General features: G+C 48.0%; 3 protein-coding genes across 3 annotated transcripts; 2 read left to right on the forward strand and 1 right to left on the reverse strand.

Annotated features, from left to right (window-relative positions):
- The first annotated feature begins 7,284 nt into the window (after positions 1 to 7,284).
- Positions 7,285 to 13,346, forward strand: LOC117644938 (probable cytochrome P450 4aa1). The gene is made up of 3 exons (XM_034384730.1): positions 7,285 to 8,060; positions 8,293 to 8,601; positions 10,622 to 13,346. The coding sequence occupies exons 1-3, from the start codon at positions 7,303 to 7,305 to the stop codon at positions 11,085 to 11,087; spliced, it is 1,533 nt and encodes a 510-aa protein (XP_034240621.1). The 5' UTR covers positions 7,285 to 7,302; the 3' UTR covers positions 11,088 to 13,346.
- Positions 13,347 to 16,287: 2,941 nt separating this feature from the next.
- Positions 16,288 to 20,906, forward strand: LOC117644967 (palmitoyl-protein thioesterase 1-like). The gene is made up of 6 exons (XM_034384817.1): positions 16,288 to 16,444; positions 17,367 to 17,479; positions 18,099 to 18,226; positions 18,660 to 18,812; positions 19,653 to 19,941; positions 20,457 to 20,906. The coding sequence occupies exons 1-6, from the start codon at positions 16,342 to 16,344 to the stop codon at positions 20,589 to 20,591; spliced, it is 921 nt and encodes a 306-aa protein (XP_034240708.1). The 5' UTR covers positions 16,288 to 16,341; the 3' UTR covers positions 20,592 to 20,906.
- A 103-nt stretch (positions 20,907 to 21,009) lies between these two features.
- On the reverse strand, positions 21,010 to 25,512 carry LOC117644984 (nose resistant to fluoxetine protein 6-like). The gene is made up of 4 exons (XM_034384850.1): positions 25,426 to 25,512; positions 22,048 to 22,190; positions 21,681 to 21,789; positions 21,010 to 21,431 (listed from the first exon to the last, which is right to left on the reverse strand). The coding sequence occupies exons 1-4, from the start codon at positions 25,436 to 25,438 to the stop codon at positions 21,292 to 21,294; spliced, it is 405 nt and encodes a 134-aa protein (XP_034240741.1). The 5' UTR covers positions 25,439 to 25,512; the 3' UTR covers positions 21,010 to 21,291.
- Positions 25,513 to 25,984: the final 472 nt, after the last annotated feature.

Genomic DNA, 25,984 nt, shown 5'->3' on the forward strand with positions numbered 1-25,984 from the left:
TTTAAATTTGAAAACTCATATCTCAGGACAGAAGTTGAATTTGAAAATTCCGTCACTAAAATCTCTTCTATACATCTTTAGGATAACCCAAAAAAATTTTCAAGACTTTCCGTCCCAATGAAAGACGCAGGAGAGCGATTCTCACGTTTCGGGGTAGTTTCGTTTCTTCTGACTCCTGTGCCCAAACGAGCGCAGATATCGACATGGGGTTTGTTTCTGATGTTAGGGAGGGCCATTGCCCACTAAACGCATACATTTCGAAAAGTTCACGTTCGTTGGATTGGTCTACGTAGCGTTTGGAATACCCCAAATGTAACTTCCGTGATTGTCCAAAGAGAACATACTCGAACTTCCCGCCCCCAGTGTGGCGGTGGGGTTCGAAAATGCTGCCAACTGTCGATGGGGATTCGAAGCTTGGCATGTCTCGAGCTGATTTCAACCGAAGACCAATACGCCAGACTTCTTTCAAAGGTACTTATGGTGCAACGAAAAATGTCCTCCGTATATTCAATTTCACTACACAAATTTCGAAAAGGCAGCTCTGGACTTCTCCCCGAGCCAAACTTTTAACTTTCCATGACACAAGCCATTAAAGTGGAGTCCCTTCGTTTCTTCTGACTCCTGTGCCCAAACGAGCGCAGATATCGACATGGGGTTTGTTTCTGATGTTAGGGAGGGCCATTGCCCACTAAACGCATACATTTCGAAAAGTTCACGTTCGTTGGATTGGTCTACGTAGCGTTTGGAATACCCCAAATGTAACTTCCGTGATTGCATGGGTCGCGGAAATCTAAGATGCTGTACACGGTCTCAAAGCGGGCTAGAGCATTATAAAATGGCGTGTATCAACAATTACCTGTAACTTCCGTGGCACCCTTTACCCAATGTTGCAGCAGCACTAGGTGAAAAAATTTTCCGCTTAAATGTCGGCCTTAGAGTATCATTTGACCCTGGAACGACTTTTAAGCCACAGCAAGCCCGAGTCAGCCGTTAAAGCCGATTTTCACACTTTGTAACTTCCGTGATAACGTAATTTCCGTGATCAAAACACCCACTAAAACGTATGGGAATACCTTATGGCTCATGTTTTTAGGAAGGTAGTACAAGGTCTTTACTATAAATACCATTGCCATAACTGTAGTATCATCCAGGACCCCAATATTTAGAAAAACTTAATTGGATATTTCTCACTTTCGGCAAATCAGAGACGCCAAAACTACCCCGAAACGTGAGAATCGCTCCAGTGCATACAGGGCAGATGAGGCCGGAAGCTCGATCGCCGTGTAATTTCCTCATAGACCCTAACTTGTGTGACTTCCCCTTTTATTCTTCGTCTTCCAGGTTACACTTCAAGACCATGTGTGTTCTTAAAATAACTTTCCCGTGGAACTTCTGCTCATGCGCGGAAGCGGTTCTACTCACCAAATCGAAGAGTGCACATGGTATGCTCTAACTGGAGCATGCCCAAGGGGGTATTCACTCTCGAAAATGGTCAACCGACTATTACCTTTCCGAAAGTAATACACCAATTACACCTATTACACTTTTCGTTACAGAGCTGGAATTTTTAAGCGTAAAACAAGCATTTTTGGCCATTCCGGGCTATTTTAATTTTTATAAGAATGCGGTGATGCGTCCCTTTTATTGGGTGCAGGTTTTGTATGCGTAACGTTAATCTATCAGAACCGAAAAACTTTTCAAAAAGTTCCAAAGGCAACAATGGTCTAAAAAGAAACGAAATTGCCACTTATTATTCCTCCTTGCTGCCCTTATTACCAATTACATTACAAAACTATTACAGATCAATTACATAGTAGACAACCGACTATTACCAGAGTGAATACCCCCTTGAGCATGCCTGCAAGCACGCTCCAGCTAGCGCATGCCTGCCAAGCATACACTTACTAGCGCATACATTATGCCATGTACACGCTTCCTGATGCAGACAACTCCCTATCCCTTATGCACTAGATGCATGCTTCAGTTAGCGTGTACATGGCATGTATGCACTAGTTAATGCATGCCTGGCAGGCATGCGCTAGCTAGAGCGTGCTTGCAGGCATGCTCCAGTTAGAGCATATGTACACTCTTCGTTTTGTAGAGTAAGGGCTTACTGCTCTACAAATCCAAAAGCATACATATTGTAGGCATACAGGACATGAGCCCCGTCCCGTTTGAGCCCCGTTGTTCTGAGCCCGGACTTGAGCCCCAGCCTGAGCCCGGGTTGAGCCCCAACTTGAGCCCCGACCCAAGCCCCAATATCCAGAGCCCGGATTGAGCCCCGACCTGAGCCCCGTTTGAGCCCCATTTGAGCCCGGTTTGAGCCCCGTTAGAGCCCCGTGGCCGAAAATAACTATTTTTGAAGACTTTTAGCATGATTTTTTGCCACGGGGCTCAAATGGGGCTCAAATGGGGCTCAAACGGGGCTCAGGTCGGGGCTCAATCCGGTCTCTGGATATTGGGGCTTTGGTCGGGGCTCAAGTCGGGGCTCAAGTCGGGCTCAAGTTGGGGCTCAGGTCGGGGCTCAGACCATCGGGGCTCAAACGGGACGGGGCTCATGTCCTGTATGCCATATTGTACGCTGTACCTAGAGCATGTCTGCAAGCACGCTCTAGCTATGCCTTCCAAGCATGCACTTACTAGTGCATACATGCCATGTACACGCTTCCTGATGCAGACAACTCCCTATCCCTTATGCACTAGATGCACGCTTCAGTAAGCGTGTACTTGGCATGTATGCACTTGTAAGTGCATGCTTGGCAGGCATGCGCTAGCTAGAGCGTGCTTAGGCATGCTCCAGGTATAGAGCATACAATTTACGCTTTTGGATTTGTAGTGTCCTTCCGCTTCAACATTCAGCAGAGTGCCCTCAAAGTTCTCCTTAAGCAAGGCAGTTGCGTTTTACGATAGGGTTTAAGGAGTCACGCCGAGGAGATACAGAGCCTTCGTAAATACAGGAAAGTACTTGTAAGGAGCTCTAAGCCGGAAGACGCAGGACTAAACCGGAAGTAAGATATGGCATATTCTGAGGGAAACGCGCGTTGTTTGAGAGGAAGATAATTCGCCATTCTCAAGGGATCTCTCAATTGAGACTTCCAATGTGTTCAAATTCTTCCGGGCCAGAGCACCTGTGAGGCATAGTTTAAAATAATAGGTCGAAATTTCAAGACCGTTAAAGGATAAAGTTTCGGTACCCCCATGTAAGAACCGGCTATCTACGTTTAGTAAAGACAATTTGGAAACCTCATGTTTTGAATTTTCAGAGCTCACTCCGACTTTGTAGACCACTTGGCTGTCTGAATTTTCCACCTGGTGAGATTGCCTTTTCAGCAACTCAGGTAATAGAATTTGGTAGGATGAATATCATGTTTTGGGGATGCATTTTTTGAACCGTCAATGTCTCAAGGAGATATTTTGCGATAGGAGAGAAAGGAAAGAAGAAGATGCGGCGGTTGGGGGTAAACAAACCCTCATTGATTTAGGGGCCGTGTTCCCCCCCTTTTCTAGTCTACGCACTGGAAACCCAAATCTAGTCCACTCCGGACCTGGGCCCAGTGTCAGCGGGACACGGTGGGACGGACGAAGGCGGTTAAAATCCCGGACGCGTTTTGAGCTCCAGAGTCGCTAAGTGGGACTCAAATCGAACGTGTGACCCCACCAATGGATTTCTCTTCGAACAAGGAATCCATTGGTGAGGTCAAACGCTTTGTTAGAGGCCAGTTTAGCGGAAAACGCCGTTAGTATTTTGTCCGCCCCCACCGGTCTTCTGGCCCACTGTGCGCGGCCTGGTGTAAGCAGGACTTGACCGGAGTTGGCAGGGAACTGACCGGCTTGGCAGGCGTTGGCCTTTGCCAAGGGTGGGCTTCATTAGCCGGGTGACGTCACATCGGCTGTGACATAAGGCCGCGTGATTGTTACTTATCGAGTAATTGCTGTGGCACTATCTCCGTCGGGAGCGTTATTGGGTCACTGTGTCGGTCCGTGTGTATTCCAGGGGAACCAAACGCCAAGACGAAACTTACCCCCCCCCCCAAAAAAAAAAAAAAAAAATGAAACATACGGCAATAGAGTATTCATACATGCCCTTTTTATAAAGAAACTTCATCTTCGGGGCAGAAATCGAATGGTTCCTGGTTTTCTTAGGACTCCCTGCAAATCTCCTAGACCCACTAAGTCTATACTGCACACTGCAAATCCGGTGGTAAGTTGGCTTACCACAAAATTGGCAAGCCGTAATGAATGTCGAAAATTGGCAAGCCTGGCCCTGAAATACTCCCCACCTTGCCAAACTATGCCAATGCAGGCCGTAGGGCCAATGGCAAGCTGGTGTTCTCGTCCCTTGCTGCGATTTCCCATCCCTTTAATTTCACTCACTCGTGTAAATCTTGTCAGAATGTCAGAAACCTGTCTGAAAACCTGACCAAAATTCGCGCACCTCTGAAAGCTGAAAACATCTCCTGACATTCTGTAGAACTCAAACCATCAATATCGGAGTAAGTTTTCAGAATTGCAGCTTTCAGAGGTGCGCGAATTTTGATCAGGATCTCAGACATGTTTCTGAAATTCTGACAAAATTTACACGAGTGCTTCGGAGTGGACGTGTTGAAGCGACTCTGGAGCTCCAAACGCGTCGAGAGTTTTGGCCGCCGGCGTCGGTCTTCTGGCCCACTGTGCACGATAATAATTAATGCGCGTGCAATGATAACAATGCTCAGCCACTTGCTGTCGGGCGATAAGCCGTCCTGTGCGGCCGCCTAAGACACTAATTGCCATGTGTGCCGTTGACTCCAGACGTAAAGGCCGTTTTTCAAAACCATGTGAGGTAGTAGTAGCACAACATAAAGGTCAAGTCGTGAAACTCTCAGAGAATATGCATTGAACCCTTCTGAATCTAGATCCGTAAAGAAAAGGGACAGTCACCGTCGAAAATGTTGACGTCTTTTCCCAAAGTTTTGACATTAATTCAAGACAAAGAAATTTTTTTCACTCTCAAAATACTGTGTTTTTAACTTTTGACTCTCGCTTGGCTTGTTTTCGAGCTCTACACTGTCATTCATTTTGCGATACTTTTACTACAAATTTCTGCGATAAAACCGAGTTTGCGATTCCCACGATTTATCGCATCCTGGAGTGCGATAATTTTGTTATTGCACTTTTTTTTTGCAATAACCACCTCATAATTTTTGCGATAAAAGAGCGTTTTGTAGTAACTTTTATCACATTTTTTTCTGCGATAACTTTTTATTGCATTTTCTTTGTAGTCATTATCGCAAAAATGTGATACTTTATTGCAAAATTTAGCTATAAATTTTTTATTGCAGATATTAAGTTGTCATTATAGCAAAAAAAATATGATAAGTTTTTATTGCAAAATATATACGGTGGTTATCGCAATTTGAATAACAGTGTACTACTACCTTAACTTGCCAACATCTTTACCGCGAGATGACTCACAAGCCTCTGAACTATTTGGTACGCTGAGATTCCAAACGCTATGAGTATAGCACGTAGTGCAATGCAGCTGAGATATCGCAACGTGCAATGCCATAGCCGTATTGCACCTTACGTGCAATGCGTCCCGAAAATGCCCTATGCGAAGGCATGGGAATGGGGAGGCATTGCACTTTATGTGCAATGCTTTTGCATTGCACCAATTGACGCTACTCATAGCGTTTGGATTCTCAGTGTAGACGGGCCTTTTAATGTCCTTATCAGCTGGCCCCGTGACCAAGTCGGTCAGAGACATGACTTGCTCCCCCGAAGTGGAATGACCTGGAACCAAACTGCAAGAAAAACACCTCAACAAACCTTCAAAAATTCCTGGCAACTTTTTATCAGGTACATACCCCAACGCACAGTGGGCCAGAAGACCGGTGGAGGCGGCCAAAACTCTAGACGCGTTTTGAGCTCCAGAGTCACTAAATGGGACTCGAACCGAACGTGTGACCCCTCCAATGGATTGCTCTCCAAACGAGGAATCCATTGGTGGGGTCACGTCAAACGCTCTGTTCGAGGCCTGATTAGCGACTCTGGAGCTCAGAACGCGTCTAGAGTTTTGACCGCCTCCACCGGTCCTCTGGCCCACTGCGCAACGCCAATTATACTATCAACAAAGCGGCCTGGACTGCACTCGTCAAGCCGGCTCCATTGTACTTTGAACAGCATTTGTTGTACTTCAAAAGTACAATAAATTCCAGTAAAAAAATTTGCCAGAAGGTTTTGTAGGTTTCTTTATGTGTTTTTTTTCTCACAGTATGCAGTACGATGCCTTCATGAATTGCACCATGCGGGCTACTTACTGTACGTTCATAACCTTTGGAATTGCAGTGTACTTTTTCTGGTAGCGACAGAAACGGACTGGGACAGTAGGCAGTATCAATCGCAATGCCCGCTCCAAAAAATACAAAACAAAATCTGTTTTCGTTGTTTTTGTTCCTCAAGTTTATTTACTTTCGGCGACGCATACTTCCATCAGCAGGTCGATACCCGAGGGGTGAATCACTCGGCGTTCTGATGTACACATGAGTACATGAGTACGGATGAGTACACCATATTTTACTCATAAATTTCACATTTGTAAACGTTTTAAGGCTTTATTTAGCGTTTTAAACGGCACTCAACGCCAAATCGGTCGAAAAACTGGTGAATTTCGACCCTTTTAAACTTGTGAGTACACTGAGTACGGGCTAATTTGTACACATGAGTACACTAGTGATTCACCCCTCGTCGATACCTGGTCGGGAAGTTCCTTTGACTTGGCGTTGGAAATCAGTGAGTGAATGAATAGCGATACTTCGGATTTTATGAAAAAAACAACTCAAGGCACAACTGTTTTGAAGTGTGCTAACCCGTCCGCCGAGGCCCTCCTCACTACACGAACATCCAAAAGAGTTGCCGAGGCCCTCTTTCACTACACAAACATCGAGGCTCTCTTACACTACACGAACATCCAAACGAGTTGCCGAGGCCCTCTTACACTCCACGAACATCAAAACGAGTTGCCGAGGCCCTCTTACACTACACAAACAACGAGGCCCTCACAAACGCGTTTTGAGCTCCAGCAGAGTCATTAAATGGGACTCGAACAGAACGTGTGACCCCACCAATGGATTGCTCTCCGAACGGGGAATCCATTGGTGGGGTCACACGGCCAGTTCGAGTCCCATTTAGCGACTCTGGAGCTCAAAACGCGTCTCGAGTTTTGGCAGCCTCCACCGGTCCTCGGGCGCACTGTGCGGAGGGGCTCACGCGCGGTTCTCGAAGCTGGCTGCAGTCTCCACCACGCGGACGCAGCGAGCAGACATGTCGTTGTTGACCGCGGTGACGGGGGTGACGGCGCTGGCCGTGGTGGTGGGCGTCGTGGTGCTGCTGGCGCGCTACCTCAGGAGCTACCTGCACTTCCGGAAGCTGGAGCTGGCCATCCCCGGGCCGCCCTCGCTGTTCCTGCTCGGCAACGCGCTCAGCTTCTGCGTCGTGACCCCCGACACGGTGATGCGCACCTTGCTGGCCGTCATCGGGGGCCGGAGGCAGATCACCCGATTCTCCCTCTTCAACAACCTGACGGTGTGGCTGCAGGACCCCGAGGAGGTCGAGGAGATGGTGCGCTCCAAGAAGTTCGCCGACAAGCCCAGCTTCATCTACAGCCTGCTGCACATCATCGCCAAGAAGGGCCTGATCCAGCTGAACGGCGCCGAGTGGAAGGCACACCGTAAGTGGCTGCAGCCGGGCTTCAACGTCAACGTGCTGCACCGCTTCGTGGACATCTTCAGCGAGGAGGGGAGGGCCTTCGTGGAGCGCGTGGAGGCCGACCGGGACGTGGACGTCATCACGAACCTCAAGAAGGCCTCCGTGAGGAACTTCCTGCGCACCTCCATGTCGTCGGACACCTCCGAGTACGAGGACGAGGCCATGGACTGCTGCGCGTTTCTCGAACTCTTCCTCCGCTCCATCAACAACCGCTCCTTCAACCCGATCCTCTGGTCCGATCGAGTGTTCGCTTGGACTCCGCTCGGGAAGAGAGTGCACAAGGACAAGCAGGTCATCGACAAGCTTTGCAACAGGCAAGGGGAAATCACTGTGAATTTCAGTGTACTAATCCAATGAATTTCAGTCGAATTTCGATGAATTGCAATCAAATTTCGATGAATCGAAGTCGAATTCCGATGAATTTCAGTCGAATTTCGATGAATTTCAGTCAATTTTTGATGATTTTGAATGAATTTTAGTGAATTTTACATGTTTGATGAATTTTGGTGTACAAATTTGGCTGGAGTTATTTCCCCTTGGCAACAGGTTCATAGAAAAGAAGCGGGCCGAAATCGGAAGCTTCAAGAACGATAGCGATTTCGAGCAAGCGCGCAAGACGCTCATGGACATCATGTTGGACCCCCCGACCGGGTCGCAAGAGCTCACGGAGGGCAACGCCATCCTGGACGAGTTCATCACGTTCTTCGGCGCCAACGTGGAGACGACCGTCTCGGCGCTCGGCTGGACGCTCAAGGTGCTGTCGCTGCTGCCCGACGTGCAGCAACGAGTGCACGCCGAACTGGACTCGGTGTTCGGGGACAGCGACAGAAGCGTCTCCGTCGAGGACCTGGCTGAGTAAGTGCTACACTGCCAAGATCCTACACTCTCAGACTGTTATTGACTTTTTGTCCTTTGTGAAAGAGTATTTTACACAGCAATAAAAAGTACTATTTCCTCAATATTTATGTAGGATTTTGCTCGTTATATTGACATCAAGTCAATTTGCTATTGTCAAAGAGTCAATACGCAATCGACTTAAAAAAATATTCAATAATTGATGACAATTTAGTCTTTATAGTGAACAATATTGTACATGGTTTCAAAGGAAATACTACATATTATTGCTGCTTAAAAAACTACGTAATCAAAGGACAAAATGTCAATAATGGAGAGAAAAAAGTCAATACGAGTCTGAGAGTGTACTGAGCTTTTTCTTCGTAATACGAACAAAAAGCTTAATATGTTAAGACTGCGCAGCGAAGGTAGTAACCTGTGGTGAAGAGTTCGCTGTAGACCAGTGTCTTCACATTACCAACAAATTTCTCTGTGCTATGATATATTCGAATCGTTTAAGTACTGGGAATTAGCTTTAAATTATGACTGCACTGCACGGCATTTCTCTGTAGGCAGAGGGGGGGGGGGGGCAGAGAGAGGGTCACAAACTCTGGACGTTCGTTTTTTGTTTTTGAACGGTGATTGAATCGTACAAATTTTCTGTCGTGTTATCTGGTTGGTTTCTGATCAAAATGATGTGTTTTTATTAACACTACTGTAAGCTGGGGTGATGTGAGCCAATTTTAAGTTAACTTAAGACACACTCTTAACCCCCATTTAGTCACTCAGGGCTTACACTAAAACACGCGCACTTTTCTTGACTATACACCTTCTCGACAGCGGAGTCATTCAATGCAACTAGAATTATAAATGTTAGGATTAAAATCATGCCTCAAATTACCCTGAAATTGTCTCATATCACCCCAGCTCACGGTATGCAAAAGTCAACGGGCTGCAGGTTTCGTGATGAAAAAGCTCTGGACCCAACCCAACGCGCTGGTAACAGAACCCAAAAGGCACCGCCCAAGTTCTAAAAACAGGTTAGCCGGCCATTATAACAAGAGCAGTAACTTTATAAAGTACTTAAGAGTTAGACAAACGAAATTTTTTTTTAAAAATATTTCTATTAAAACGATGCATGAACTCCAAAATTATACACTCCAATGGCCTCATTTAAATATCTAATTAGCCGCTTCCCGTGTTGCATCACTGCTCAAGCACGCTGAACCGGCGTTATCTTGTTATTTGGACATTTACGACCTCAAGCGGCCACTCGGCCGATGGAGTGCGGCCACCGGCCCGGTTGACGACCGCGCGGCCCACAGTGGGCCAGAAGACCGGTGGAGGCGGTCAAAACTCTAGACGCGTTTTGAGCTCCAGAGTCGCTTAACGGCCTCGAACCGAACGTGCGACCCCACCAATGGATTCCTCGTTCAGAGAGAAATACGTTGGAGGGGTCACACGTTTGGTTTGAGTCCCATTTAGCGACTCTGGAGCTCAAAACGCGTCTAGAGTTTTGGCCGCCTCCACCGGTCTTTTGGCCCACTGTGGCCCCCGCGGCCTTACCCCCGAGCGCGCTGCCCACCGCTCTCCAGCCAGACGGCGATGCGGCACGGCGGCGCACACTCCCACTCCGTGGCACAGCGCAGCTCAGGCTGGGTTACGCTTAACACCGCACCGAGGCGCGCTTACAGTGTAAGCGCGCCTTACACCTGGCGGAGTGTTTGAGACAACATTGGACTGGGGCGAGACGCTCACTGTTATTGACCTTTCCGGGCTAAGCCTCTCGTGCGATGCCCTAAACATGACGTGCTCGCACACGATAAGCGATGACATCGCATTGGAAACGGAGGAACCGGGAGTACGATGGGTTGCCTTTTGCTCGGCGCTGGGCGCTCCTGATAACACGCTCCGACCGGCCACCTCCCTGCTCTCGCGCATTTGGCCCTATTTGTAGCGAAAGGCGTGATTTGAAAAATCTTTTTTTTAGGCGGGTGAGTGTCATGTTGAGCCCATTCCATTTTAACTATTTGTTTTTCAGGCTCCAGTACCTCAATCGCGTGATCAAGGAGGTGATGCGCATGTTCCCTGCCATCCCCTTCATCGGCCGGCATTGCTACGAGGAGACCAAGCTGTGCGGCCACACCATCCCGGCGGGCACCCCCGTCTTCATCAGTATCTACGGCGTGCACCGCGACCCCAGGCACTGGGACAGGCCCGAGCAGTTCGACCCGGACCGCTTCCTGCCCGAGCGCAGCAAGGACCGCCACCCCTGCGCCTACATGCCCTTCAGCATGGGGCCCAGGAAGTGCATCGGGGACACGTACGCCGTGATGAACATGACCACCTTCCTCGCCACCGCGCTCAGGGACCTGGAGGTGCTGCCCGTCGGCGACCACAAGGACCTGCAGAGCCTCACCGACAACATGACCTTCGACCTCTCGTCCCACCTCGTGGGCGGGACGCGAGTGAGGTTCCGCCGGAGGGGCGCCAAGGCTGCACACTGAATGCTTGTGGAATTAAAGTCCACACTGTGAAAAATTTGAGTCGTCACTCGATGACAATTTCAGAGCTAATTTTCCTTACAACAATGTCATCAAAACAGTTGATGACATTGTTGTCACGCCCGTGCAATAAGTATAGGAGCTTGTATAGAAATGTCATCAATTTGTGATGAGATTTTTATCATATGAAAGTGATGAAAGTATCATCCAGGTTTCAGTCGTAAAGTGACAACAAATTTTAGCAGTGCAAATTTCTGGGCACCTTTGTCGCCCAGTCTCGGGGTGCACAAGCCATACAGCAACTGGCCCTCCCTTATGGTAGAGCATGCACAGGTGCCCAGTTCCTGGGCGAGCAAGGTGCCCAGATTCTGGACACCTTGTTTTTCTGGAAACTTTCAGGTAATAACCAGGCTGGTTAACCAGGAAACGTTCTTGCCGTGTGGGCCGTCCTTCGTACAATAATTGGGGTGATTTAATACATTTCAAAGAACTTTTTGGGTAATTTTGCCAGATCCCGATATTGTTATCACTTGTGTGATTTCAGAGCTCTGTTCATTCGATAAATAAATAGGGTACTTTCGTAGAATCCTGAACCGGAAGCAAGCAGACCAGCAGACGCCAAATTGGCCGGAAACTAACCTCTCTTCGGATCCAAAACTATAGCCGAGCTTGACAAATATTGCTCGCGAAACACATATGCCCATATGAAAAAGAAAGGCTCCAAAAACAGCCCGAGCGGGGGCTATGTCCGAAAACGGTTCCACCGGACTGGTCCGGCTGACATCCAGAATGTTAGAAATCCGGCAAGGTTTCGGGTGTTGTCCGACGACTAGATTCGGACTCTTTTCGGACTAACCCGAAGCAAGGCCGGCGAGCAGGGCGGGCTGCTCCCCGCCGCCCCCCACCCTTCCCCTCCCTCCCGAAACCCCTCTCCTCCCTTCGGAATCCCCTCCCCTCCCTCTGCAAGTGCAGTGCAGGCAACACTGCAAAGCCGGTGCACTTGGCAAGCCGTTTTGAATGTTGAAAATTGGCAAGCCTGGACCTGAAATACTTCCGAGTTCGCTAAATTTGGGCATTGCTGGCGGCCGAAGCGCTAAGTTTGGGCAAACTGGAAGATTTCAGGTCAGGGCTTGCCAATGTTTAGCATTCAAAACGGCGTGCCACTTTTGTGGCAGGCAAACTTGGCACCGGATTTGAACTTACGATAGTAATCAAGTAGTTGATATGTAGGATAAAAATAATTTCCGATGGAAAGCACTTTGGGGACGAGAGTGCACGGGGAAAGGCGAATTAAATGATACACCTCTCGCCCTCGCACCGCCCGTCCCTTTAGTGTTGGGAGATGCACACAGAACAGCAAGCGTAGAGTCACTAGCGTCCTAAACGGTCATCAGCCAAAAAAATTTTCTAACTAAAACACACTTCTTTCCGTCCAACTGGCTCGTTCCCAGCACAAGGCTGCGCAAGGCTGCAGCGCGCGGAGGCGACATGGCTTCAGCGCGCCGAGCGAGTGGACTCTGACGCAGGCAAACGCGATGCGTGCACCTTGGAGGGCAGCTGGAGACTGACGTTTTGCGTGCCGAGGCGGCCAAAACTTTCCGAGTTGCCGAAGGATTAAGGCTCCCCTCCTGGCCGAACCAATCAGAGAGCGCCTCCGACCGGCCCGGGCCAGCAGGCTTTTCCGCGCCTGCACCGGCAGGGACAGTCCACCACACTCGGCTCGCTGCCGATCGGTCTGCCGGACAAGTCGCTTTCGGGACTAGGGTCTACGGGCTCCGTACGGGCTAGTCCGATGGAAGCATCATCTGATCGGGCATCCATCGGGCAGTCCCAGTCCCGACGCGGGCTCGTGGCGGACAGTCCGACCTGGTCTCGGGCGCTCTATGGAACAGTCCGAGGGTGTTCGGACTGATTCGGACCGATTTCGACCAGGTTTCGGAACATTTCGCTTTTATGTGGGTGCACTGCAAACAAGTATCAAACAACTGTTTATGTTCAAGTGAGCCGATACGTTTGACAAACGTCTCTTTCCCATGTCAAGTTTGGATCTACTTCCGCCAACATGGCGTCTGTGTGCTTCCGGTTCAGGGATCTACGAAAGTACCCTATTTAACGTACCTGCACTGTACACCTTTTGATAACATTCGAACCTGCCTGCATCTTAATATGAGTTCGTATGTTGTGCACTCTCAACTGTACTTTGATTCCTCACTCTGCTGGAGTGTGGTTGTATTTCTAGACAATACATCGGAACTTTGCCAACTTGAACTAGTATCCTTAACCCTGAAAGCACCAGCTTAACCCGAAATCTCAATGGGTGATGGCCCGTTACATTCTGGAGTCCCCAAAGGGGGAGCATTTTAGTATTTGTGTGCTGCCACGTCAGATGAAATCAAGTCTTCCGGGGGGAAGCGTCCGCTAAAAATCTTCCTTTGTAGCATTAGATGAAAAATAAGTTCCCAGCCACATTTTTGAAATGGCTGGCATACAGCACAACAACCAGTAATCTCAAAAAAGTCATGCCATGAACGAGTACAAATACACTGAAAACCTAACTGTGTACTAAGTACACACTTACAAATGCATGCTCGCAAGTACACATTTACAAACGCATGCTTGGCCAAGTTCACACTTACAATAGGGGCCAGCGTTGGGAGGCGACTTTCGATATCGGCTTTTCGACCGGTCTTAAAATTTTCGTTTTTTAACGCTGATTCCAGATATGTATCGGATTTTGCGATCAGACGTAGGCTTCATCACCCCACCAGCCGTTTTATGTCAAAAAGCGGCAAAAATCGCATTTTTGGCTTTTGTACTTGTTTTTTCTTCCTGTAGAGCTTCGATTGGCGGTTTGGGGCCTGGATTCCGTTCACCAACACTAATGAGTAAAATAATGTCTACTTAGAACCTAAGTGAGCCCCTTCATTCGGCGCCCAGGCCTCAAACAATACAAATTTTTAGGAAAATGTTGCTGTTTTTTCAACTATTTCGTACTCTACTGACCGCCAGAGACCTTCCCAAGGTGACCAATGTGCATGAAATGGAGGTGGGGGGAGGGGAGAAGGTAGCCCAGCCCCAGGGCGCCGACGGCGGGCTCGTGGAGGGTGCCATAAAGCCGGACAACATTGCGAAAATTGCCCATTTTTTTTCGAAACTTTGCCAAAAGCCCCCTTTTTAGCGCTCTGTAGGGCTTTGTTAGCGAATGTGCAGGTCTTAGCTCTGCAAGGAAAATTGCTTTACTTACCCATGGTCCACCACGAAGAGGTGCCTGCACGTAGCCGTCGAAGCCGACGAAAATATATACGCGCCGGTGTAACCGGTATGTTATATCCCCCTGGAGCTTTTTAGCCCCTGGTATATCATACCTAGGCAAGTTTTACCCCCCGGTAAAATGTGCCTAGGCATGTTTTACCTCCAACCCCCACCCCTGAGGGTAGGGGGTAAAATATGCCTAGGCTTGTTTTACCCTCAACCCCCACCCCTGAGGGTAGGGGGTACAATGTGCCTCGGCATGCCCCCTCCCCCTCTTACAATGTGCCTAGGCATGTTTTACCCTCCGGTAAAATGTGCCCAGGCATGTTTTAGCCCCCCTCGTTACAATGTGCCTAGGCACGTTTACCCCCCCCCCCCCCGGGGCACCCGCCCTTGTCGTTCCGCGACAAGTTTAACACTCTTAATACCTGTAAACCGACTATTACGCTTTTATACTCATTTAAGCCTCAAAATTTAGACCAAAAATAGCCCCAAACACACCAAAGTTTGGTAAAAACTCGAGAATGTCGGCTATTTGGCATACTATTACGCGTGTTATTACAGAGTGACCCGACTGTTACGCGAGTGCATACCCACTGGTCGCTCCGCGTCTCTCGCACTCCGGAGCGCTCCTAGTGGGGGAAAGACAGTGCGACGACTTTCGGAATCCGTCACCTGTTTACCGCAGAGCTGATGTCAACGGGTGTAACAGTCATTTATTGGACGGGTCAGCACTTAAGTTTTGTCTCGGCTGTGTCCCACAGCTCGGTGTTGAAGGGGGTGGGGGTGTAAAACATGCCTAGGCACATTGTACGAGTGGGGGGAACATGCCTAGGCACATTTTACCGGGGAGTAAAACTTGCCTAGGTATGATATGCCGGGGGTAAAAAGCTGCAGGGGGATATAACATACCGGTTACACCGGGCGCGTAGATATTTTCGTCGGCTTCGACAGCTACGTGCAGGCACCTCCTCGTGGTGGACCATGGGTAAGTAAAGCAATTTTCCTTGCAGAGCTAAGACCTGCACATTCGCTAACAAAGCCCTACAGAGCGCTAAAAAGGGGGCTTTTGGCAAAGTTTCGAAAAAAAATGGGCAATTTTCGCAATGTTGTCCGGCTTTATGGCACCCTCCACGAGCCCGCCGTCGGCGCCCTGGGGCTGGGCTACCTTCTCCCCTCCCCCCACCTCCATTTCATGCACATTGGTCACCTTGGGAAGGTCTCTGGCGGTCAGTAGAGTACGAAATAGTTGAAAAAACAGCAACATTTTCCTAAAAATTTGTATTGTTTGAGGCCTGGGCGCCGAATGAAGGGGCTCACTTAGGTTCTAAGTAGACATTATTTTACTCATTAGTGTTGGTGAACGGAATCCAGGCCCCAAACCGCCAATCGAAGCTCTACAGGAAGAAAAAACAAGTACAAAAGCCAAAAATGCGATTTTTGCCGCTTTTTGACATAAAACGGCTGGTGGGGTGATGAAGCCTACGTCTGATCGCAAAATCCGATACATATCTGGAATCAGCGTTAAAAAACGAAAATTTTAAGACCGGTCGAAAAGCCGATATCGAAAGTCGCCTCCCAACGCTGGCCCCTAACTTACAAACGCATGCTTGACGCATGGAGTTTTACGGCGTCAAGCATGCGTTTGTAAACGTGTACTTGCAAGCATGCATTTGTAACTGTGTACTTGGCCAAGCATGCGTTTGTAAGTGTGTACTTGCAAGCATGCATTTGTAAGTGTGGACTTAGTAGACAGTTAGGTTTGCAGTGTAGAGAAGATTTTCAGGACTCATTGACAAGGTAGGTGTACGCCAGACCGTGTCTTGTCTTGTCCTAGCAGGCCTCGCGAACCCTACCACGCCATGTTGTGGTCCGGCGTCTGTCTTGTGAAACATTTATCTAATCTCTGATGAATCGCACTTGCGAGGGAGCTGACGTTGACAGATAATCGAACCCGTTTACGGGCAATTATTGGACGTTAGTCCTGTCCCTGTCGTGATTTGCCATGGGCCGTTCGGTGCTTTTCGTGGCAGCCCTCGCGGGTCTGCTTGGCCTCCTCAAGGGCTCAACTGCTGCGCAAGTCCCCGTGGTCTTGTGGCATGGCATGGGTATGTACTCGATGTGAACTACTGCAAGTCCAAGTTTGGGACAGGCATGCATGCACAATAGGGTACTTTCGTAGATCCTGAACCGGAAGCAAGCAGACTCCATATTGGCCGGAAACTAACCTCTCTTCGGATCTGAAACTATAGCCGAGCTGTACAAGTATTGCTCGCGAAACACATATGCACTGCAAACAAGTATAAAACGACTGTAATTGTTCAATTGTGGCCGATACGTTTGGCTATCGTCTCTTTCCCATGTCAAGTTTTGATCTACTTCCGCCAACATGGCGTCTGTGTGCTTCCGGTTCAGGGATCTACGAAAGTACCCTATCAAGGGGAAATGTTCGAATTTCAGTGTGCAAATGTTTGAATTTTACATGCATTTCATTGATTTGCAGCCAAATTTCAATGAGTTTTGGTACAAACTTCACTGTTTTCCGAAGAATTCATGCGAATTTCGACTTACTTTCATGAACTGTGAAGAAATTTGACTCAAATTCCAGACAGGCAATGACTTTTGGTGTATATACATTTTTTTTTGGACTTGTTTCCCCTTGTGTTATATGGGAGACGGTTTCACAGTGGGCCGGAACATCGGCGCCGGTGGCCAAAACTGTAGACAAGTTTTTAGCTCGAGAGTCGCTATACAGGACTCGAATCAAGCGTGTGATCCCATCAATGGATTCCTCGTTAGGAAAGCAATCCAATGGTGGGGTCACCCGTTCGTTTTGAGTCCCAAGTGGCGACTCTGGAACTGAAAACGCGTCCGGGCTTTTGATTTCCCCCACCGGTCTTCTGGCCCAATGTGGGTTTTGCCGCATGTTCTAAGGTGTTGCAGTCAGCGCATGCGTTTCCTCTTGGATTTGCAGAGAACTTGACAGCGAGAAAAATGTAACTTTCATAATCAACCAAACCGATCGTTTAGGCGACAGCTGCTACAATGACTTCAGCATGGGCCGCATCGAAAAACTCATCGCAGACCGCCTCGGCGAGGGGACCTACGTCACTTCCCTGTGCTTCGGGAACAACCTCGTTGAGGTGAACTCAGCACATTTAACATCTCAAGGCAATTTTTGTTACCATAACGCACTGAGGGCCAGAATCGAGTCTTAATCGTTTCATTTCCAAACTCCTAATCGACACCGATCGCGTTTTTTTTTATTCATTAACCATTTTGATTACAACCGACAAACAATCGCCCAGGCCTCGCCCAGCCTCGCCTGACGACTGGTGGAAGTGGCCAAAATTCTAGAAGCGTGTTGAGCTCCACAATCTAAACAGAACTCGATCGTGTGACCCACCAATGGATTTCCTGTTCGGAGGGCAATCCATTGCTGAGGTCACACGCTCCGTTCAAGCCCCGTTTAGCGACTCTGAAACTCAGAACGCGTGTGGAATTTTGGCCGCCTCCGACGGTCTTCTGCGGCGGCCCTTTGTGCAGCGACGCTGGAAAAAATTTCGTGCTTGACCAAATGTGTGAGAATTTTGTAACCAACTGGCGACCCATTTGGTACTGGCTGCGCCTGCCTGGTTGAAATTTCATCACCTCAAAATCGTTTCCAGATGGTAGCAAAAATTGACTTATAGCGTGAGCTAAAAGAGTGAACCATGAACCTGGGTTCGAACCCACGGCAATGCTCGGCGTGCTTTGCCCTAGGACTCAGCCAGCGGCTTCATCATGGAGTCCAACAAGCAAGTGGAGAAGGCCTGCCGGGTGATCGCGGAGGACGAGAACCTCAAGGACGGGTACCACGCTGTAGGCCTGTCACAGGGTGGCCAGTTCTTGTGAGTACAGCGACCTGCATACTGGTAAAACTGATGCGTCTTCACTCGATAGAAACTCTACGATGGGTCGCTTCGTAATACGAAGAAAATAAAGACATTGTAAAATCTACGAAGAAATGCTTCGTAGGCCTTCAAGAGTGCAAGGCCTACACCCTTGGTATCTTCTTAAACCGTGACTTACCCTCTTAAAACCTTACGGAAGTATTTTGAGCGTACATAGTACAAAATAATTTACTTTGTTATAGTACGAAGAAAGTTCGTAAATTACGAAGTATTTTCTTTGTAAGCTTATGTATGCTCAAAATACTTTGTTATAACAAACTTTCTGTGTTAGGCCTAAAATAGTTTGTAAGGTTTTCTCACAGTGCAGTGTAAAATACCGGCTCTCTGATTGTTTTTCCTCTTCCTTCCATGTTCCCTCTTCGCCTGCCAGGCGGGCCGTGGCGCAGCGCTGCCCCTCGCCGCCGATGAAGGTGCTGGTGTCCCTGGGCGGCCAGCACCAGGGCGTGTACGGCCTGCCACACTGCCAGTCCGGCATCATCTGCAACGCCGTCCGGAAGCTCTTGTCCGTCGGGGCGTACTGGCCGTACGTTCCTCCACTGTTAAAATTTTTCCTGAGAATTCAGACCTTTTTGACCTAAGTTCTCATGCTGAATCGCCTTCGTACTCCACACTCAAAGCCTTACGTCGTTGTACGAAGAAATAGTCCGTCAATGACGAAGTATTTTGTTTGAAAGCTTATGTCTGCTCAAAATACTTTGTTATAACAATCTACTTTTCTTTCTAAGCCCTGAAATGGTTTGTAGCGCTTACTCAGTGGATAGGAATCGATCAAAAATTAGCTTCACGTTCTGTTCCTTACAACGTCATCCTTTCAACGTGATGTAACGTTCTTGGGATGAGAGTGTAATTACGTAGGAACATGTCCTGGGAGCTCTTGTGAAAACTGGGAACATTTTTAACCGAGCAAGGCACTGTCGCTGCGCAGCTGCTCCACGCAGTCAAAATTTATTGTCACTTCATGATGAAATATTTATCTCTTGTAAATTATAGTGACATGCCATGCCTTCCCATGCATTGACTTGAATTGACATAACAGGGCATGTTCAGGACGCATTGCGGTGTCTCCACGCATTCAGGATGAGCAACCATACAGTAGGCCGGAAGGCCGGCGGAGACAAAGTTCTATACGCTTTTTGACCTCCGGAGTCCCCGAATGGAACTCCCCACCGTACGTGTGACCCCCACCAATGGATTGCTCTCCAAATGAGGAAGCCTTTTGTGGTGTCACACGTCCGGTTCGAGTAAAGTTTAGCGACTCTGGAGCTAAAAACGCGTCTAGGATTTTGGCCGCCTCCACCGGTCTTCTGGCCCACGGAGCACCTCCAGCCTTGGGAATCACAGCGCAACAACTTTGACGTTGCAGCTTGGTCCAGGACATCCTGGTGCAGGCGCAGTACTGGCACGACGCGCACAGCCCGCAGCGCTACCGCCGCGGCAGCACCTTCCTGGCGGACATCAACAATGACGTGCAGCACGCCAGCGACCGCAACAGCAGCTACGCCGAGAACCTCACCAAGCTGGACAAGCTGGTCCTGGTGCGCTTCAACAACGACAGCATGGTGGTGCCCAGGGCGTCCAGTTGGTTCGAGTTCTACGCGCCGGGCTCCACCAGCGAGATCCTGCCGCTGGAGGAGAGCGCCATCTACAAGGAGGTACCACTTGACCCTCTTGACAGGGCCTCTTGACAGGGCCCTCTTGACCGCGCCACTTTCACATGCAATTTCTTTCAAGGTTTTTTGTCCAAGGTCTCGTACGGTTTTCCACGTGCACCCTTAAAACCTTACGAAGTATTTGAGTATACATACGTACAAACTAATTTACTTCGTTACACGAAGAAATAGTTCGTAAACTACCAAGTATTTTCTTTGTAAGCTTATGTATGCTCAAAATACTTTGTTCTAACAAACTGCTTTGCTTTGTAAGGCCTTAAACAGTTTGTAAGGTTTTCTCAGTGTGCGTGCTGTTCTTACAAATTTGCACGATATTTGGCACGAATTTTGTACGTTTCTAGGCTCTAAGGTTAGGTTAGGCGACCACGAAAAGTTCCACTTGCACAAAATTTTGTGGGGCCGTACAAAATCGTACAAATGCAGTTACCGTGTTGTGCTGGACTGGACACCTTACCCTCTTTGAAGCTGTGCTAAACTACGACTCATTATGTTCGCAGGACTGGATTGGGTTGAAGCAGCTCGCCGAGACAGGCCGTCTGGTGCGACTCGCCGTCAACGGCGACCACCTTCGCTTCTCCAACTCCTGGTTCCTCTCCGAGATTGTCGACAAGTACCTCCGTACGGTCGACTAGGCGGAAGCGGAAGCACTGCAACGGTGTGTGGCGCACAGCACTGTGAAAATTTGTCGTCACTTGATGACAAAAACGCGTGGATGATACTTTCATCACTTTGAAATGATGACAATCTCGATCACAAATTGACGGCATTTTCATCAAAGCTCCTATACTTATTGCATGGGCATGACAACAATGTCGTCAATTGTTTTGGTGACATTGTTAGAAAACTTAGCCTCGAAATTGTCATCAAATGACGACTCAAATTTTTACAGTGAGTGTGGCCCTCGCCTGTGATTCTCACCGACATAAAAACTTTTGGGCCTCCTCCTCCGTGATTCTTCTTAAATAGAGTTACTCTTATCTCATCCTTCGAAATCGACATAAGTGAGGTTAGGGTCCACACAGTCAATCGGTTGATGCTGAGGCGGTCAACGACAGCTTGAAGGGGAACGAAATGGATTTTTATACGTCCAGGGGGCATCCGAAGAACAACTGCTGGAGGAGATAACATTCCCTACGATGTAGCATTCAATATGTAGGATGTTACGAAAAGCTCCATGGCTGTTAGAAATTTACTTCGTTCTGGGTCTATAATTTAGATATTTCGATGAATTTCGTTGGTATTATGGAGAAAATCTCCACCATAATATGTTGGTGCAGCCTTTCACCGTAAGACATTTACTGTGCAGAGGAGCCAATTTTGTACTCGAATTGGTCACGCGTCGGTGGTGATGGTCCAGGTCCTGTTGTCCGCGTCCTCGTGCTCCTTGTTGACGTCCCCGGCTGCCCCGGAGGCCTTCCCGCTCGCCGGCTCCTCTCGCAAGACCCTCTCGGCGGACACCCGCTTACTGCTCACTGTGGAGCAAAGAGGCGTAACGTGACTTCGTTGTGAGCAAACGCGGATCCAGGCGCACAGTGGGCCAGAGGACCTGTGGAGGCAGCCAACACTCGAGACACGTTTTGAGCTCCAGAGTCGCTAAATGGGACTCGAACCGAACGTGTGACCCCACCAATGGACTGCTCCCCAAACGAGGAATCCATTGGTGGGGTCGCACGCTGGGTTCCAGTCCTGTTACCGACTCTGAAGCTCAAAGCGCAACTTACACCTGGCGAAGACGATGGTCTGCAGGTTCAACATAGGGGCCTCGACGCAGAAGTACAGCAGCAGGCCGGCCGCGTAGGACATGGCAATGTCGGCCACGGTTTCACTAGCCTGCACGAAGGACAGCAGGACTCATTTCAAAAAGAAGCATTTGCTTCATAAAGAAAACGAAAGCGTTATAGAATTGCTTCGTATTTTGAAGAAGGCTTCGTATTACGAAGGATTTTTTTTCATAATGCGAAGCATTTCTTCGTCCATTTTACTATGCCTTCATTTTCTTCGTATGACGAAGCGACTCCTATAGTAGAGTTTTGACAGTGTGCTGCCGGGATTTCAAGTTTAACGCGCAGCAATTGGTCAGAAGCTCACCAGGCTGAAGTCGCTGAGGTGGGCTGGCTGGCGCATGGAGCCCACAGACACGATGATGATGGTGAGGTGCACCAAAAACACGGAGAAGGTGAGGCGGCCCAGCGCTACCAACGGCGACCACGACAGGATGCTGTTGAACACGCCTGCAGCAGCCACGCGGGTTGGAGGTTGCAGTGACGAGGCAGAAACTCGTTACACTCTGAGACTCGTATTGACTTTTTATCTCTTGCCAAAAAGGCTTTTGAGCAAACGTAATACTGTATGTTGCTCTTTAGCTTCGCACGATTTTGTTCATTGTATAATGTATTTAGTCCATTAAACCGGACTTTTTGTCACTTGCAATGTTATTTTTAATTTCTACATGATCTATTGACAATTTCATCTTTATATCGATCTAAATTGTGCGTAGTCAAAGGGAGGGGGAAATCACTTGTGTAATGGTCGGTCGAAGGGTCTGTAATAGCCCTGTAATGGCCCTGTAATGTGTAATACCTATGTAATGGGTGTAATATTGGTGCAATAGGTGTGTAATAGGTGTAATACGTGGGAAGAAAAATACAGAAAATGACTAAAAAAATCCGTGAAAGTCAGCGAAAAATTCATTTAGCTGCAATAAAAGTAATGCCCAACATCCGGATCGAGCCGAAAGCGAGCCGAAAGTGGCATGTGGGGTGGGGGAGGGGGGGAGGGCGGGTCTCTAGTGGGGGCAGGCCAGGGCCGTGAGCGGGCCAGGCCGTGAGGGTGATTGGAAAGACAAAGGTTCCAGGGGCCAAAAGACACTCTTGTCATATGATATTTCGGCCAAGATTCCAATTCCCAATTTTTTCATGGAAAATGATTAATGCATGGGCTGAATTTTATCAGGAGGGGTAGTTGAGAGCCGTATCTGTTTAAAAAGATAGTACAACCACTTCCAAAAGAATCCGACCAGCCCGGCCCGGCGCTACTCCGCGCGCCCAGACGGCTACTTCCAGCAGCTACCTGGGCGCGGGGTAGCGCCGGCCGGCCGCGGCGGTCGATTTCTTTTACAAGTGGTATAAAAGGTATTGGGTGGGGGGGGGGCAATGAGAGATCCCCCGAGACAGCTAACAACCGCGACCAACTGAGCTGCCACTGCTTTACTTGAACTACCTAGCGATACCCCGTGCCCACGGAACGAAATAGTCCCTCTGGAGGCTAAAACCTATTTCCAAGGCCGTTTAAGCTGTAACTGATAGGTAATACCTGTGTAATTGCGTAATAGGTTCGAAATGGGCGTAATGATTAGTTGCTGTAATTACTGTAATTGCACTGTAATGGTACTGTAATAGCAGAAATATCGATGTAATATCTGTAATTTGCGTAATAGGTGTAATTGTCTGTAATGACTCAAAATGTAATAGTCGGTCGACCATTTTCATGAGTGATTTCCCCCTTGGGGAAAATAGTACATTTTTCGTTTGCTCAAAAAACGCTATAAGCAAGAGAGAAAAAAGTCGACATACACAGCAAGAAAAAGTGTGAATAATACAGCAAAAGTACAAAAAAAAAACTGCACAGTAAAAGTACAACAGGGATTTTATAAAGTACAACGAGAATTGTACAAAGGGAACATTCACAAATTACGTAAGGGCCTCGAGGGGGTGGGGGGGGGGTCGGCCAATCGTTACTAGGGTCTTATGTGGGGGTGTGGGGGGGTCTAAAGCAAGCCTTAAGTAAGGTTTCAGAAACGCGCTGAAATGGGTTAAAAGTGGGAATTTCTTTTGTTATGCCATGTTTGCGTTGATTTTATTGTGGCCAAATGCCCTTTTATTGATTTTTAGTTATGAACCTATGCTTTTGCAATAAAAGCAGCGCCATCTTAAATCAGAAATCTGATTGATTTCTGCCTCTAAAACCGCTGACTTATCTCGTCTAATGCACAACCCAGCTTTAAATTCCATCTGGATTTTACTCTGGATTTCCCAGTTTCCATCTGGAATATTCTTATCCATATGGATTTAGAAATATCCAGATGGAAAAGAGAGATTCCACACTGGGATTTGATCTGGAAATTATGATTCCAGATGGAAATTTAATTTCCATATGGAATTGTCAAATCCAGAATGGAAATAATAATCCACTATGGAATTATGAAATACCAGAGTGGTGTTTCAAAGGACCAAATCCATAATGGATTTTCAAATTTCCAGAGTGGATTTTGTGAGCTTCGTCCGCAAGGTGGCGCTAGTGTCGCTTTTTCTAGTCAAGCAGTTAAAACAGCTCCCCAAGCCGGAAGAAAATGTTTCAACACTTCGAAGAAGAGGGAAACTGCAAGGTCTACTTGAGACTCACGTACCTACGTATGTTTGACCTCTGTATGATAATTATAGCCTTAGCTATTTAAAATCTTGGGTTGCTCTCGCTTGTCGCTACGGGTCGCGATTTAGTTAGGTAAGCGGACTCTCTTCCCCGGCTTGTGCGAAGTGAATTGCTAGTCGCACATCACTCATTGTAGGGCTTGGCTCTTTCGCCCTCTGGGTGCTAGCCCCTGCACAGACGATCAGGTCGGCTATCAAAGCTGAAGATTTTGGACGAAACTATAACCACTATGCACCACTCATACGCCACTTTGGATCTCATTGTTTCCAGAATGGATTTTCCATTTCCATTAAGGACATTTTTTCCAGAATGGAATATGAAAAACCAGAGTGGAAAAATGTTCCAATTTACATATGGATTATAAAACCATATGGATATCAAAAACCAGAATGGAAATATTCCAGACCAAATATCCATATGGGATTTAAAGCTGGGAAAGCACGTAAAAAACAGAGAAAAACCGTTTTGAGGTTTGTATGGGGATTTTTTTGGCGAAAACCTTACGTAAATGGGGGGTGGGGGGGACTTGAAAACCTTACTTGGCCTTACATGGGGGTGCAGGGGGGTCAAAAACGCCCCAAATCGCCCTTACGTAATTTGTGAATGTTCCCAAACCACAACGACGCACTGGTAAAACTAAAGCGTAGTGTTACCCTCTGTTTTCAAGCGTAATCTGTTTACGCTTGAAATCAAGCGTAACAAGCTCATCGGCCAAGATTATCCCTATCTAAATGTTTGGGGGAATTTCCAGAGTATGCTTCATTTCAAGCGTAACGTCTTCAAGCGTAACTTTATGCTTGACTCAAGCAAAGAGTTACGCTTTAGTTTTACCAGTGCGCCAGGACTCGTCATGCCGGCTCCATTGTACTTTGTACAGTTGTACTTTGAAAGTACAATAAATTCCTGATAAAAAATTTGCCAGAAATTTGTGTACCTTTGTTGCGGTTTATTCTTACAGTGTAGGTCTTAGAGTGTAACAGTGTTGTCGCACAAGTCGGACAAGTCTGCCATTTCACATTAACTGTCGCTCTGACTCGCCTCCATAGCCCATGGCGCAGGCGAAGATGATCCAGGCGGCGGGCAGCGAGAACCCCAGCAGCCGCGCGGGGCCGTAGGCCGCGTCCAGCAGCGGCCGGGCCTCGAACGAGGGCCGCACGAAGGGGAACGCGGAGAGGAAGGTGGCGCCCAGGAGCAGCAGGCCGAAGGGCATCCCCAGCCGCAGCCAGGTCGCCACCCGCTGCAAAGAGAGAGAGAGAGAGAGAGAGAGAGAGAGAGAGAGAGAGAGAGGAGAGAGAGAGAGAGAGAATTAATGAGAGAGATCAAAGAGAGAGACAAGGAAAGAGTGAGACAGAGTATAAAGGGGGAGAGAGAGATTTGCTTTATTCGTTTCCACACTGAGAAAACCTTACAAAGTATTTTAGGCCTCACGAAGAAAAGAACTTTGTAACAAAGTATTTTGATCATACATAAGCTTACAAAGAAAATACTTCGTAATTTACAAACTATTTCTTCGTATAACAAAGTATTTTAGTTTGCCTTATGTATGCTCAAAATACTTTGTAAGGTATTAAGAGTGCAAGGGTTTCCACGAAGAGCC

Source organism: Thrips palmi, unplaced genomic scaffold, assembly GCF_012932325.1.
Source record: "Thrips palmi isolate BJ-2018 unplaced genomic scaffold, TpBJ-2018v1 HiC_scaffold_18, whole genome shotgun sequence".
In the NCBI taxonomy this organism is placed as follows: Eukaryota; Metazoa; Arthropoda; class Insecta; order Thysanoptera; family Thripidae; genus Thrips; species Thrips palmi.